The 12,520-nt window shown below is 42.0% G+C and overlaps 1 protein-coding gene across 2 annotated transcripts in view; it reads right to left on the bottom strand.

Moving 5' to 3' along the window:
• ZSWIM5 (zinc finger SWIM-type containing 5) overlaps positions 1–12,520 on the bottom strand; it is a 198,470-nt gene that overhangs the window by 17,179 nt on the left and 168,771 nt on the right. For both annotated transcript variants that reach the window (XM_003415562.4, XM_064281885.1), the window contains exons 9-11: positions 10,492–10,752; positions 10,147–10,282; positions 9,176–9,333 (exon numbers count right to left, since the gene is read on the bottom strand). In XM_003415562.4, the coding sequence (XP_003415610.2) occupies positions 9,176–9,333; positions 10,147–10,282; positions 10,492–10,752 (555 nt within the window). The remainder of the gene's footprint in view (positions 1–9,175; positions 9,334–10,146; positions 10,283–10,491; positions 10,753–12,520) is intronic.

Raw genomic sequence — 12,520 nt, forward strand, 5'->3', positions numbered from 1 at the left:
GTTATATTTAGTGGCTGTACCATTTTATATTTCCACCAGCAATGAATGAGAGTTCCACATCCTTGCCAGCATTTGATATTATCAGTATGCTGGATTTCAGCCATTCTAATAGGTGTGAAAGGAGCCCTGGTGGTGCAGTGGTTAAGCGCTTGGGTGCTAACTGAAAGGTCAGCTGTTCAAACCCACCAGGTGTTCCACAGGAAAAAGATGTAGCAGTCTTGGAAACCCTATGGAGCAGTTCTACTCTGTCCTGTTGAGTTGCTATGAGTTGGAAGTGACTCGACAGCAATGAGTTTAATAGGTATGAAGCAGAAGTCACCTTTATTTTGATTCTCAAACTGTCCCAGATCTGGCCAGTGGTAGCCCCTCCAAGTTGGCTTTTGATTTCCTTTTGGTATGTCCCCATCATTCTTTGAGCTCATCCTTACTTTCTGGCACAAAATGTTCCAGATTTATCTTGTATCTTTCTTGCCCCAACCCTAAAATTATCCGTTTCTCTAAGCAACCCTGGTTCCTAAATGATGCGTTCATGCTATTGGGAAATTGCTGCTCTTAGGTCTTCTCAGTGAACAGAACTAGGGAATATACACGTGTGTGTATATACCTTCTCCCTGACATATGCACATGAAAACACATATACATAAATATACACACATTTATATGTACTTCCATGTCTATATTGATTTTTATATCTATTTATATATCTATTAAAAACCATGAGTTTGTACAATTATCTCCAATTCCAATCCAACACTGCAGGATTCACTCTAGTTTTCCCTGTTTGCCTATCTATAGCTACCTTTTCTGACCAAGAGAAATCTACCCTCTTTATTATGCATGTATCTATGATACATAATCACATTACCATTGCCAGTGCTACAATTGTGCAAATGCCCTCCTTACCCTCTTTGGGTTCTGACATGTCTCACTGGGTCACTGTCACCACTGCTCCCCAACGGGTATTCTACTCGTCCTGCTTGGGCTCTGTCACTCCTTGCCAGGCTGTGGAGATGCCCCCCTCAACCTCTTGTGCTCTGACACCCCATGCTGGGTCACCGCCACTGTCCTTCCCCTCCCCATGCAGTCATACTGCTTTATCCTGCTTGGAATCTGATGCCTAATGCCAGCCACTGTTGCCACCACTCCCCATTCCACACATGGAGGCCTATTATGAATTTATTGATTTTTGCCAATAAGATTGGTAAAAAATGTTATCTTGGAGTAATTTTAATTTGTATTTCTCAAGTGAGGCTGAACATTTTAGTTGTTTAAAAGTCATTTATATTTCCTTTTCTGTGAACTGATTATATCATTTGTTCAATTTTTGTATTGGATTGTAGATCATTTTTATATTGATTTACCTGTATCTTTTACTTTTCTACAATAAACATGCCTTTTTTTGGTAACAAAAAGATAAAACAAAAGGTTACTTTTAATTAAAAAAAAAAAAAAGATGCTCCAAAAAATCCATGCAGTTTACTGGTACCTGGTACCTGAAAGATGCTCAGAGTGCATGGGAGCTAGTGCCTTATTGTAGCTCCTCAGGCAAGGGCTTATTTTCCCTTCTCTTTGTCATGAAACCTGCATAGCTGACTGGGAACACAGGGCTTAAAGGCCTGAAAGCTACTTTGGGCTGCTTGTCTTTTGGTCAAGGATCCTGAAAAAATCACAAACTCTCTTATCTGTAAAGAGTTTTGTAGCTCTATCTTAGTCATCACTTCACTGAATCTTCCAATGGCCCTAAGAGGCTGATAGGTAATTGACAATGATCCCCATTTTATAGATTTTGAACTTGAGTCTTAAAAAGATGGAGTGAGAGGCGGGGCCAAGATGGCGGACTAGGTGGACACTACCACGGATCCCTCCTGCAACAAAGACTCGGAAAAACAAGTGAATTGATCACATACATGACAATCTACGAACTCTGAACAACAAACACAGATTTAGAGACGGAGAACGAACAAATATGGGGAGGCAGCGATTGTTTTCAGAGCCTGGAGCCAGCGTACCAGTCAGGTGACCTTCGGCGCCCGATTTGGGGCAGAGCCCAGGGGGGCTGATAGCACAAACAAGGGGCCCAGCCCTGGCCCCTGAACTCATTCTGGGAGGGGGCCCAGCCGGTTCGCACGGGCGGCGTGGCGGCGCAGCCGGTGGGAGAAGTCCCCGGGAGGTAGTGACTGGTCTTGGAGTGGGGAGAGCAGCGTCCCAGCCAGGGAGCCGTCCCACCGGGATTTTGGTGGGCGCAGGCATGGCAGAGGCACGGAGAGCTGCTCCATCCCCTTGAACTAGCCCCGGGGGGGCCCAGCCGGTTCGGGGGGGCCCAGCCGGTTCGCGCGGGCCGCGTGGCAACGCAGCCGGTGGGGGAGGTCCCCGGGGGGCAGTGACTGGTCTTGGAGAGGGGAGAGCGGCGTCCCAGCCAGGACGCGCGGTCGCGGCGCAGGAGCAGACTCAAGCAATTAGAATGCAGACTGGGACATCTGGAGGACCAGGGAATCAACAGCAACATAGCCGAAAAAAAATCAGATAAAAGAATTAAAAAAAATGAAGAAACCCTAAGAATCATGTGGGACTCTATCAAGAAGGATAACTTGCGGGTGATTGGAGTCCCAGAACAGGGAGGGGGGACGGAAAACACAGAGAAAATAGTTGAAGAACTCCTGACACAAAACTTCCCTGACATCATGAAAGACGAAAGGATATCTATCCAAGATGCTCATTGAACCCCATTAAAGATTGATCCAAAAAGAAAAACACCAAGACATACTATCATCAAACTCGCCAAAACCAAAGATAAACAGAAAATTTTAAAAGCAGCCAGGGAGAAAAGAAAGGTTTCCTTCAAGGGAGAATCAATAAGTTCAGACTACTCAGCAGAAACCATGCAGGCAAGAAGGGAATGGGACGACATATACAGAGCACTGAAGGAGAAAACTGCCAGCCAAGGATCATATATCCAGCAAAACTCTCTCTGAAATATGAAGGCGAAATTAAGATATTTACAGATAAACACAAGTTTAGAGAATTTGCAAAAACCAAACCAAAGCTACAAGAAATACTAAAGGATATTGTTTGGTCAGAAAACCAATAATATCAGATACCAGCACAATACAAGGTCACAAAACAGAACGTCCTGATATCAACTCAAATAGGGAAATCACAAAAACAAACAAATTAAAATTAAAAAAAAAAATACTCATAACAGGGAATCATGGAAGTCAATAGGTAAAAGATCACAAAAGAGGGACTAAATACAGGAGGCATTGAACTGCCATATGGAGAGTGATACAAGGCGATATAAAACGATACAAGTTAGGTTTTTACTTAGAAAAATAGGGGTAAATAATAAGGTAACCACAAAAAGGTATAACAACTCCATAACTCAAGATAAAAGCCAAGAAAAATGTAACGACTCAACTAACATAAAGTCAAACACTATGAAAATGAGGATCTCACAATTTACTAAGAAAAATGTCTCAGCACAAAAAAGTATGTGGAAAAATGAAATGGCCAACAACACACATGAAAAGGCATCAAAATGACAGCACTAAAAACTTATTTATCTATAATTACGCTGAATGTAAATGGACTAAATGCACCAATAAAGAGACAGAGAGTCACGGACTGGATAAAGAAACACGATCCATCTATATGCTGCCTACAAGAGACACACCTTAGACTTAGAGACACAAATATACTAAAACTCAAAGGATGGAAAAAAATATATCAAGCAAACAATAAGCAAAAAAGAAGAGGAGTAGCAATATTAATTTCTGACAAAATAGACTTTAGACTTAAATCCACCACAAAGGATAAAGAAGGACACTATATAATGATAAAAGGGACAATTGATCAGGAAGACATAACCATATTAAATATTTATGCACCCAATGACAGGGCTGCAAGATACATAAATCAAATTTTAACAGAATTGAAAAGTGAGATAGACACCTCCACAATTATAGTAGGAGACTTCAACACACCACTTTTGGAGAAGGACAGGACATCCAGTAAGAAGCTCAATAGAGACACGGTAGATCTAATTACAACAATCAACCAACTTGACCTCATTGACTTATACAGAACTCTCCACCCAACTGCTGCAAAGTATACTTTTTTTTCTAGCGCACATGGAACATTCTCTAGAATAGACCACATATTAGGCCATAAAACAAACCTTTGCAGAGTCCAAAACATCGAAATATTACAAAGCATCTTCTCAGACCACAAGGCAATAAAACTAGAAATCAATAACAGAAAAACTAGGGAAAAGAAATCAAATACTTGGAAACTGAACAATACCCTCCTGAAAAAAGACTGGGTTATAGAAGACATCAAGGAGGGAATAAGGAAATTCATAGAATGCAACGAGAATGAAAATACTTCCTATCAAAACCTCTGGGACACAGCAAAAGCAGTGCTCAGAGGCCGATTTATATTGATAAATGCACACATACAAAAAGAAGAAAGAGCCAAAAGTTGTCCCTACAACTTGAACAAATAGAAAGTGAGCAACAAAAGAACCCATCAGGCACCAGAAGAAAACAAATAATAAAAATTAGAGCTGAACTAAGTGAATTAGAGAAGAGAAAAACCATTGAAAGAATTAACAAAGCCAAAAGCTGGTTCTTTGAAAAAATTAACAAAATTGATAAACCATTGGCTAGACTGACTAAAGAAATACAGGAAAGGAAACAAATAACCCGAATAAGAAACGAGAAGGACCACATCACAACAGAACCAAATGAAATTAAAAGAATCATTTCAGATTACTATGAAAAATTGTACTCTAACAAATTTGAAAACCTAGAAGAAATGGATGAATTCTTGGAAAAACACTATCTACCTAAACTAACACATTCAGAAGTAGAACAACTAAATAGACCCATAACAAAAAAAGAGATTGAAAAGGTAATCAAAAAACTCCCAACAAAAAAAAGCCCTGGCCCAGACGGCTTCACTGCAGAGTTCTACCAAACTTTCAGAGAAGAGTTAACACCACTACTACTGAAGGTATTTCAAAGCATAGAAAATGACGGAATACTACCCATCTCATTCTATGAAGCCACCATCTCCCTGATACCAAAACCAGGTAAAGACATTACAAAAAAAGAAAATTATAAATCTATATCCCTCATGAACATAGATGCAAAAATCCTCAACAAAATTCTAGCCAATAGAATCCAACAACACATCAAAAAAATAATTGACCATGATCAAGTGGGATTTATACCAGGTGTGCAAGGCTGGTTTAATATCAGAAAAACCATTAATGTAATCCATCACATAAATAAAACAAAAGATAAAAACCACATGATCTTATCAATTGATGCAGAAAAGGCATTTGACAAAGTCCAACACCCATTTATGACAAAAACTCTTACCAAAATAGGAATTGAAGGAAAATTCCTCAACATAATAAAGGGCATCTATGCAAAGCCAACAGCCAATATCACTCTAAATGGAGAGAACCTGAAAGCATTTCCCTTGAGAACGGGAACCAGACAAGGATGCCCTTTATCACCGCTCTTATTCAACATCTTGCTGGAAGTCCTAGCCAGGGCAATTAGGCTAGACAAAGAAATAAAAGGTATCCGGATTGGCAAGGAGGAAGTAAAGTTATCACTATTTGCAGATGACATGATCTTATATACAGAAAACCCTAAGGAATCCTCCAGAAAACTACTGAAACTAATAGAAGAGTTTGGCAGAGTCTCAGGTTATAAAATAAACATACAAAAATCACTTGGATTCCTCTACATCAACAAAAAGAACATCGAAGAGGAAATAACCAAATCAATACCATTCACAGTAGCCCCCAAGAAGATAAAATACTTAGGAATAAATCTTACCAAGGATGTAAAAGACCTATACAAAGAAAACTACAAAGCTCTACTACAAGAAATTCAAAAGGACATACTTAAGTGGAAAAACATACCTTGCTCATGGATAGGAAGACTTAACATAGTAAAAATGTCTATTCTACCAAAAGCCATCTATACATATAACGCACTTCCGATCCAAATTCCAATGTCATATTTTAAGGGGATAGAGAACAAATCACCAATTTCATATGGAAGGGAAAGAAGCCCCGGATAAGCAAAGCATTACTGAAAAAGAAGAAGAAAGTGGGAGGCCTCACTCTACCTGATTTCAGAAGCTATTATACAGCCACAGTAGTCAAAACAGCCTGGTACTGGTACAACAACAGGCACATAGACCAATGGAACAGAATTGAGAACCCAGATATAAATCCATCCACCTATGAGCAGCTGATATTTGACAAAGGCTCAGTGTCAGTTAATTGGGGAAAAGATAGTCTTTTTAACAAATGGTGCTGGCATAACTGGATATCCATTTGCAAAAGAATGAAACAGGACCCATACCTCACACCATGCACAAAAACTAACTCCAACAGGAACCATCCCCGAAGACAACTCATCAGACATGAAAGGGACCGGTCAGCGGGTGGGAGAGAGATGCTGATGAAGAGTGAGCTAATTATATCAGGTGGACACTTGAGAGTGTGTTGGCAACTCTTGTCTGGAGGGGGGATGGGAGGATAGAGAGAGAGGGAAGCTGGCAAAATTGTCACGAAAGGAGAGACTGAAAGGGCTGACTCAATAGGGGAAGAGCAAGTGGGAGTAAGGAGAAAGATGTATGTAAACTTATATGTGACAGACTGATTGGATTTGTAAACGTTCACTTGAAGCTTAATAAAAGTTAATAAAAAAAAAAAAAAAAAACTAACTCCAAGTGGATCAAAGACCTAAACATAAAGACTAAAACGATAAAGATCATGGAAGAAAAAATAGGGACAACCTTAGGAGCCCTAATACAAGGCATAAACAGAATACAAAACATTACCAAAAATGACGAAGAGAAACCCGATAACTGGGAGCTCCTAAAAATCAAACACCTATGCTCATCTAAAGACTTCACCAAAAGAATAAAAAGACCACCTACAGACTGGGAAAGAAGTTTCAGCTATGACATCTCCGACCAGCGCCTGATCTCTAAAATCTACATGATTCTGTCAAAACTCAACCACAAAAAGACAAACAACCCAATCAAGAAGTGGGCAAAGGATATGAACACACATTTCACTAAAGAAGATATTCAGGCAGCTAACAGATACATGAGAAAATGCTCTCGATCATTAGCCATTAGAGAAATGCAAATTAAAACTACGATGAGATTCCATCTCACTCCAACAAGGCTGGCATTAATCCAAAAAACACAAAATAATAAATGTTGGAGAGGCTGCGGAGAGATTGCAACTCTTATACACTGCTGGTGGGAATGTAAAATGGTACAACCACTTTGGAAATCTATCTGGCGTTACCTTAAACAGTTAGAAATAGAACTACCATGCAACCCAGAAATCCCACTCCTCGGAATATACCCTAGAGAAACAAGAGCCTTCACACAAACAGATATAGGCACACCCATGTTTATTGCAGCTCTGTTTACAATAGCAAAAAGCTGGAAGCAACCAAGGTGTCCATCAACAGATGAATGGGTAAATAAATTGTGGTATATTCACACAATGGAATACTACGCATCGATAAAGAACAGTGACGAATCTGTGGAACATTTCATAACATGGAGGAACCTGGAAGGCATTATGCTGAGCGAAATTAGTCAGAGGCAAAAGGACAAATATTGTATAAGACCACTATTAAAAGATCTTGAGAAATAGTAAAAACTGAAAAGAACACATACTTTTGTGGTTACGAAGGGGGGAGGAAGGGAGGGAGGGAGAGGGTTTTTTATTGATTAATCAGTAGATAAGAACTGCTTTGGGTGAAGGGAAAGACAACACTCAATACATGGAAGGTCAGCTCAATTGGACTGGACCAAAAGCAAAGAAGTTTCCGGGATAAAATGAATGCTTCAAAGGTCAGCGGAGCAGGGGCGGGGGTCTGGGGAACATGGTTTGAGGGGACTTCTAAGTCAATTGGCAAAATAATTCTATTATGAAAACATTCTGCATCCCACTTTGAAATGTGGCGTCTGGGGTCTTAAATGCTAACAAGCGGCCATCTAAGATGCATCAATTGGTCTCAACCCACCTGGAGCAAAGGAAAATGAAGAACACCAAGGTCACACGACAACTAAGAGCCCAAGAGACAGAAAGGGCCTCATGAACCAGAGACCTACATTATCCTGAGACCAGAAGAACTAGTTGGTGCCCGGCCACAATTGATGACTGCCCTGACAGGGAGCACAACAGAGAACTCCTGAGGGAACAGGAGATCAGTGGGATGCAGACCCCAAATTCTCATAAAAAGACCATACTTAATGGTCTGAATGAGACTAGAGGAATCCCGGCGGCCATGCTCCCCAGACCTTCTGTCGGCACAGGACAGGAACGATCCCCAAAGACAACTCATCAGACATGAAAGGGACTGGTCAGCAGGTGGGAGAGAGATGCTGATGAAGAGTGAGCTAATTATATCAGGTGGACACTTGAGAGTGTGTTGGCAACTCTTGTCTGGAGGGGGGATGGGAGGATAGAGAGAGAGGGAAGCTGGCAAAATTGTCACGAAAGGAGAGACTGAAAGGGCTGACTCAATAGGGGAAGAGCAAGTGGGAGCACGGAGTAAGATGTATGTAAACTTATATGTGACAGACTGATTGGATTTGTAAACGTTCACTTGAAGCTTAATAAAATTAAAAAAAAAAAAACTACACTTAGGTTAAAAAAAAAAAAGATGGAGTGACTTTATCATATGGAGGGCTAGATCTGGAAGTTACCTTAAAGATCATTTCATTCTATGTACTCAGGGCCCTACAATTAGTAAGTAGGGCGGAGCTTAGACTTGGGCCCAGTTCTTCTCACTCCTAGGTGCTCTTTCTAATGGCAGCACTCAAATAAAGATCCCTATTACTCCAAACCCTGGTTGCTTAGTGGTTAAGAGCTACAGCTGCTAACCAAAATGTTGGCAGTTTGGATCCAGCAGCTGCTCCCTGGAACCCTATGGGGGCAGTTCTACTCTCTCCTACAGAGTTGCTATGAGTCAGGATCGACTTGATGGCAACAGGTATTACTCCAAGTGGTCAAGGGGGGCTGAGGAGCTTCTCTTCTTCAGGAGACTGCAGGTTAAACCTTTGGCAGAACAGGGCTGGACAGGCACAGTGGGAGCGCTGGAGCCTAAGGTCTATCTATGCTCACCTTTGGCAGCAGTCAGCATGGTGGAGGCCAGTTCACACTGCTGTGATTCCAAATGTCCAAGCGTGAACCAGCGAGGGTAACGGCTGGGTACCACAGACACCATATGGTGAGGGTGGGTAGTGTCACCTGCAGAAGCTGAGTTTTCTAGAACCGGAAACCTAGAAGACCCAAGGAGAGTCATCAGCCACCATCTAGATCCTTGCCATTCTGAACCACTTTAGAGAAGCCTATTCTTTGCTGGGGAGAATCTGGGCAGGAAAGGGTTAACCAAGGCTTTTGAAGGTTTCAAAACCTACAGTACTATACTCTATGTGAGGTGAGTGCCTGGGCACTTGCAGAACTCAGGTGGAATAGTCCCCACTGCAAATGGATTTGAAAGGCAGTTCAAGAGCCGTAAGGTTATTTTTAAAAGTATAAGAAACAAAAGCCTAGGAATCCTCAGCAGTCTTTTTCTATTTGAGGTGAGATGTTTTCTCAGCCTTATGGTCTAACTAAAATTCTTCTTCTACATGGTCTGCTGCATCTCAGTGGTCCATCTGTCTGAACCAAGGATCTTATTCTCGTTTGGAAACAAGATGACCATAGCTCATTATTCTCAAGTCTTGGTATACCCAGCCCTATCACTACATCCACCAGATGACTCTGGGGACCTGTGCCTGGGAATCATGACTCAGTTGAGCTCTGGAGGGTCTCAGAACACAAGAGTCAGGTCTTGGGTGTTTCATATCTATTAATGCCTCAGGGGCTTCCCCAGATAACCCATCAAAGGTACAGCCAGAGAGCCAAGTGGGTCACCAGCAAGGCATCCCAGATAAGAATTCTAGATCATATGTGAGCTATTTTAGGGCAGGCTTGGTGGCAGGTCCAAAAGAATAGACAGGGAGAGATAAGAAAGTGAGATAAACAAACACAATGAGCATTGGAGACTTCTGCTTTAGTGGAGGCAATGGGGCTGGGAGAGGGCCACCCACCTCATAGCACGTAAGGCTAATTTATAGGACAGGTCTGGATCATGAGGCAGCAGAGCTGAGAACAAATACTTGGCAAAGGTATGCATGGGCACGCTCTCTCGGTGGATGACTTCTCCCAGACCGCTGAAGGGACCTCCTGCAGAAAAAAGACAAGCTGGCCAGTTATCTATCTGTGTTCTTCCATTCACCCATCTGGACTTGAGCCTTGTGATCCCTTGCGCATCTGCTGGCCATGGGAATTTTCACTACATTTCAATGCCATAAATGTTCCTGTACCTGTTATTAGAAAGGGGAGTCCAGGGTCACAGGTGAAAGACACTGTGACAACAGTTTCTCCCCACTTACCTTCTAGCAGTAAGATGCACTGTTTTCGCAGTGTTTGCACTAGTTCATCGTCCAGCTGCAGCTCCTGGAGTCGACTCAGGAGTTGCTCCTCATTACGGCACACCTTGTCCTGTGCGTAGAGGCCTTCAGGCATCACCCTCTGTTGACCCATTCCCATCAGAGCAACTTCGAGAGCCAATGACAGGTAGGACTCACTGCTGTTTGGGTAGCCTGCAGCTACAGGTACATGCTGGTACACAGGGGTTCTGCTTTCACTCATATCTGAGGGCAACAGGGCACCAGGTTGCTTAGGTCAGGCCTGGTGGGTTCTTCTGCCCCTCTTACCCTCTCCCTTTGGGATACAGCTTGGTTAACAGCTATTACAGAGAAGTTGAGTCAGAACCCCAGAGCAGCTGGGAAAAGTATACTGAAAAAAAGGCTACACAGACCTACAAAGATTATTAGCTCCTTCCTAACACAGGAGCTGGTCAGGCCAGCTGGGGAAGTATAAAACCTTATATTTTGTTAGCACATTATACAATGGCATCATTGTCTGTTTTTGTGTCTGTCTCTTTTACTAGAGTGTGAGTACCTTTAAGAGAAGAGACTTTATCTTATTGTTCAAGGCCTGCGATATGGAAATAGCTGAGCGTAGGTCAATGGTGAATGAATGAATTCCAAGTGCAATCTCAAGATACAAGCATCACTGTGCAGATAAAACAGACCAAAGATACCAATTCCTTCTGCAGGGCATCAAAGGGAAGATAAGGGCAGTACTTGCTTGGCATGGAGCTACCCCTTGCACCTCCACCCAGAGAAATCCAAATCCGTCCAATTAAACTCTTACTTTTGTAACACGTGCAACTTTGTTGCTATTATTTTATATGCACCACCACTAGGTTCACAGTTTCAGCAAAAGAGCACAGGCTGAAGAGCCAGAGTCTTGGTTTCTTTACTTTTCTCCTTCATCCAAACAATGAGTATTTATGGAAAACTAGGAGTCCCTAAAGGAGCCATGGTGGTGCAGTGGTTAGGTGCTTGGCTGCTAACTGAGAAGTTAGTGGTTCAAACCCAACAGCAAATCCGCGGGAGAAAGAAGTGGTAGTCTCTTCCGTAAAGATTTACAGCCTTGGAAACCCTATGGGGCAATTCTACTCTGTCTTGTAGGGTTGCTATCAGTTGGAATCAACTTGATGGCAACGGGTTTGGGTTTTTTTTTTTTAGGAGTCCTTTGGTGGTACAAACAGTTAAGCGCTAAGCTACTGGCCAAAAGGTTGGAGGTCTGAACTGACCCAAGACACCTCAGAAGATAGGCTTGGCAATCTGTCTGAAAGGTCACAGCCTTGAAAAGCCTATGGAGCAGGTCTCTTCTGCATAAATGGGGTTGCCATGAGTCAAAATCGACTTGATGGCAACCAGCAACAACATTAAATGGCAGGTACTGCACTAAATGCAAGGATCACGAAGATAAGTAAGTCACAATTTTTGCTATATGCATTTGTAAACAAACTGTAATGCGGTGTGCTAAATACGACAATAGATGCGTGTATACGATATCATAATGGCATAGGGAAGAGAAGAATCGATTCTGTCTCTAGTCCTGGCTACTTTGAGATGCTATTAAATTACTCCCCCTTTATGAGTCACTGGGTGGTACAAATGGTTTGCACTCAACTACTAACCTAAAGGTTGGTGGTCTGAACCCACCAAGTGGTGCCACGGAAGAAATGCCTGGTGATCTGTTTCTGGAAAAATTACAGCCAAGAAAACCCTATGCAACAGTTCTATTCTGTAACACATGGGTTCTCCATGAGTTGGAATCTATAGGACAGCAACTTTTTTTTTTTTAAATTTCTCATTTGTAAAATTGGTACAAAGCCCTCATGATTAGGAAAGTTCAATGGGAACCAGAGAGTACTGTGTAATTGCAAGGGATACATATAGTCTCGATAGAAATTCTCTCCCCTTTCCAGACTGCTCTGAGGACCTGGCCTCTGATTCCTAAAATTCCTCTATCCTTTCTTATTCCCCTTGGACCAAACTCCTTAAG

This window comes from Loxodonta africana, chromosome 3 (assembly GCF_030014295.1).
Source record: "Loxodonta africana isolate mLoxAfr1 chromosome 3, mLoxAfr1.hap2, whole genome shotgun sequence".
Taxonomy (NCBI): domain Eukaryota; kingdom Metazoa; phylum Chordata; class Mammalia; order Proboscidea; family Elephantidae; genus Loxodonta; species Loxodonta africana.